This window comes from Rhipicephalus sanguineus, unplaced genomic scaffold (genome assembly GCF_013339695.2).
Source record: "Rhipicephalus sanguineus isolate Rsan-2018 unplaced genomic scaffold, BIME_Rsan_1.4 Seq406, whole genome shotgun sequence".
NCBI lineage: Eukaryota > Metazoa > Arthropoda > Arachnida > Ixodida > Ixodidae > Rhipicephalus > Rhipicephalus sanguineus.
Window position 1 is genome coordinate 4,656 of NW_023615185.1, and position 3,058 is coordinate 7,713.

At 49.4% G+C, this 3,058-nt stretch overlaps 1 protein-coding gene across 1 annotated transcript; it reads right to left on the reverse strand.

Moving 5' to 3' along the window:
- Nucleotides 1-2,410: 2,410 nt before the first annotated feature.
- Nucleotides 2,411-3,058, reverse strand: LOC125756655 (uncharacterized). The gene has a single exon (XM_049411558.1). The coding sequence runs from the start codon at nt 3,041-3,043 to the stop codon at nt 2,477-2,479; it is 567 nt and encodes a 188-aa protein (XP_049267515.1). The 5' UTR covers nt 3,044-3,058; the 3' UTR covers nt 2,411-2,476.

The window sequence follows — 3,058 nt, forward strand, 5'->3', positions numbered from 1 at the left end:
TCGTGGCTACCGACTACCTCACCCGCTACGCCGAAACAAAAGCCCTGCCCAAAGGCAGTGCCGCTGAGGTAGCCAAGTTCTTCGTTGAGAGCATCGTCCTTCGACACGGCGCCCCAGAGGTTCTCATCACCAACAGAGGTACGGCGTTCACGGCTGACCTAACTCAGGCGATCTTGGAATACAGCCACACAAGCCATCGCCGCACCACCGCGTACCACCCACAGACCAACGGCCTGACCGAGCGTCTAAATAAGACCATCGCCGACATGCTGGCCATGTACGTCGACGTCGAACACAAGACGCGGGACGCCATCCTTCCGTACGTGACCTTCGCGTACAACACGGCCGTACAGGAAACGACACAGATGACGCCATACAAGTTGGTCGACGGACGGAGCCCGGCAACGACGCTCGACGCCATGCTACCAAACGTGACCGACGAGGAAAACATCGACGTGACCACCTACCTACAACGCGCCGAAGAAGCACGACAGCTCGCCCGCCTACGGATAAAGAACCAGCAGACGACTGACAGCCGCTGCTACAACCTTCGACGACGCCACATGGAATACCAACCCGGTGACCGTGTATGGGTATGGACGCCAATACGCCGACGAGGACTTAGTGAGAAGCTTCTTCGACGATACTTCGGACCGTACAGGGTACTTCGACGCCTCGGCGCACTCGACTATGAGGTTGCCCCTGACGGCATTACGAACTCTCAGCGGCGCCGTGCGCGACCTGAAGTCGTCCATGTCGTGCGCCTTAAGCCGTTTTTTGCGCGTTAGCGAGCCTGGGGACTCTATTTTTTCCTTCGTTATTGTAATTTATTTGTGTATGCACTTGTTTTGTTTTTTTCTCTGCTATGTTCTTTTATAAGCATCGGGACGATGCTTTTTCAGAGGGGGGCAATGCCACGCCCACTTCTTGTCTTGTTTTGATGTATTCGGGTTTGACCGGCAGGGACGGTTATCAACGCTCGACTCTGTCCGCGAAGTAGTGTTCTAGAAGCGTCGCGATTGTAGTAGATCGGTTTGTTAAGATTGCGCCCCGCACGCGAATGTTCCAGTTTTGTCTAGAGATAACGCCGCCACCAGTGATATTGCTGGAAAGTTCGATAGCGCCTGTATAAAAGCCGACGCGCTTGATCGCTTGTCAGTTGATCGACGGACGACGCCCTGTTCGCCGCTATCATTGTACAGCGTGCATTGCTGTAGTTCTAGTTCTCATCTTCCGGCCACAAGTTCGGCCAAATAAACAGTTTCATCCTACAAACGCCGACTGCTGTGTTCGTCGACGTCACGACCACGTGACAATATTCACATGAATGCACCATAAAGTGCGCTTAGTTTCGATAATACTGACGTATGTACCCTAACGTGAGGGCTGACGTTACGTCGCACCATAAGTTAAGGCTCTGATATACTCCAGCGTAACGTCGACGCGCGCGTGCGCGCGTCACGGCGACGTTACGTCAGCAAAAAACAGCCCTCTATAGTCCGGCGTCGGCTGACCGCCGACGCAGCCGACGGCTGTTGGCGCGCTCGGGCGTCGCTCGGCTCCGAATAGATCCTGCTGCATTTCGCGCCAGACGCGTCGGACTCGCATGTACAGGAACCTGGTTCGCGGGCTGTTTCGTCTGTTCCCGACAGGTGGCGCGGGCGTTCTTCGCTTGACTGCGCATGCGCTCCTCTAGATGCGATCGCACCAGCGCGTTGGAGCCGGCTCGACTGTAGCGGAGGCCGATTTGCGCCTGGCGTAGCGTCGCCGGCTCGGCGTGACGAAACGCAACGTCTTCGCGCGCGCTCGCGTCGGACGTCGGAGTATAACAGAGCCTTTACCCTTTAAACGCCAGTGTTGTCGACGTGCCTGGTAAACCCACGATGTGCACACATCTACTACACATACAAAAACACGTCAATCCACCTCGTAACGCTTGGCTCAAAGCCATAAAATAGAGCATAGAAGTACTCGCTGACTGCTTCTCAAGAAACCGATTCCCACAACGCTTGGGTTCTGCCGATTTTTTTACAAAGCAGTTTACAGACCTGGCCTGGCTCTGTGGTAGAATACCTGATTGCCACGGAGCGTGCTTGGGTTCGATTCCTGCTGGAATCCTAATTTTTATTCTTTCGATTCTTCGGGCCAACGCTGCCGATGTCGGTTTTTCTTAAATCAAATCAAATCAAATTTTTATTTCAGTTTGTACATACAAACTAGGGATGGCGAGAAAAAAGCAGCGAATTTTACGCCGCTTGACGAGCCTGGCCATCCTTACATCTCGGCAGTAGGCACAAAGCAGAAACAACCACTGTACAGAGAGTTCGTGTAAGTATCCGTGCATGTGCAAAAAAAAAAAACTAATAAAAATTAATATTGACAAAACGACCTATGTGTCATAATTGGCAACAGTACTGTGAGTGTAAAACAATAACATAGATTCATACAATGTATGAAGACATGAAAACATTTGATATTACGGTGGCACAGATTGCCGAGTAATGCTCTTGCGAATGGCAGAAAGAGACATAGTATTTAGACAGTCATAAAATGAGGTGTTCAAGTACTTTGGCACAGTATAACTCAACATAGAAAAACCATAATTTGTTCTACACTTTGGTAATACGTAACTACTGTGTACTCTGGTGTCATATGATGAGTGGTGAAACCCAAGTGGAACAATTTTAGAAAAAAAGGAATCATTTGTTCTTGTTATTGTTTTATAAAAACATGCAAATCTGTAGTCGAATAATTTGTGTACAGGTACAATATTATACTGTAGGAAGATATGCTGAGTGGGCGAATCATAGGACCCATTTACAATTGCGCGGAGCACTTTCTTTTGCAGGGTTTGTAGTTTTAGTATGTTTGACAACGTTGTATTGCCCCAGACTAGCAGGCAATAGCTGATGTGGGAATAAAAGAATGCATAGTACAAAGTAAGCTTAGTTTTTGTTGGAAAAATATATCTGTTACGCGAAGTGATTCCTATGATTCTAGAGAGTGTTGAAGAAAGAGTATTAACATGTGCATCCCATGACATTGTATTGCTGAACGG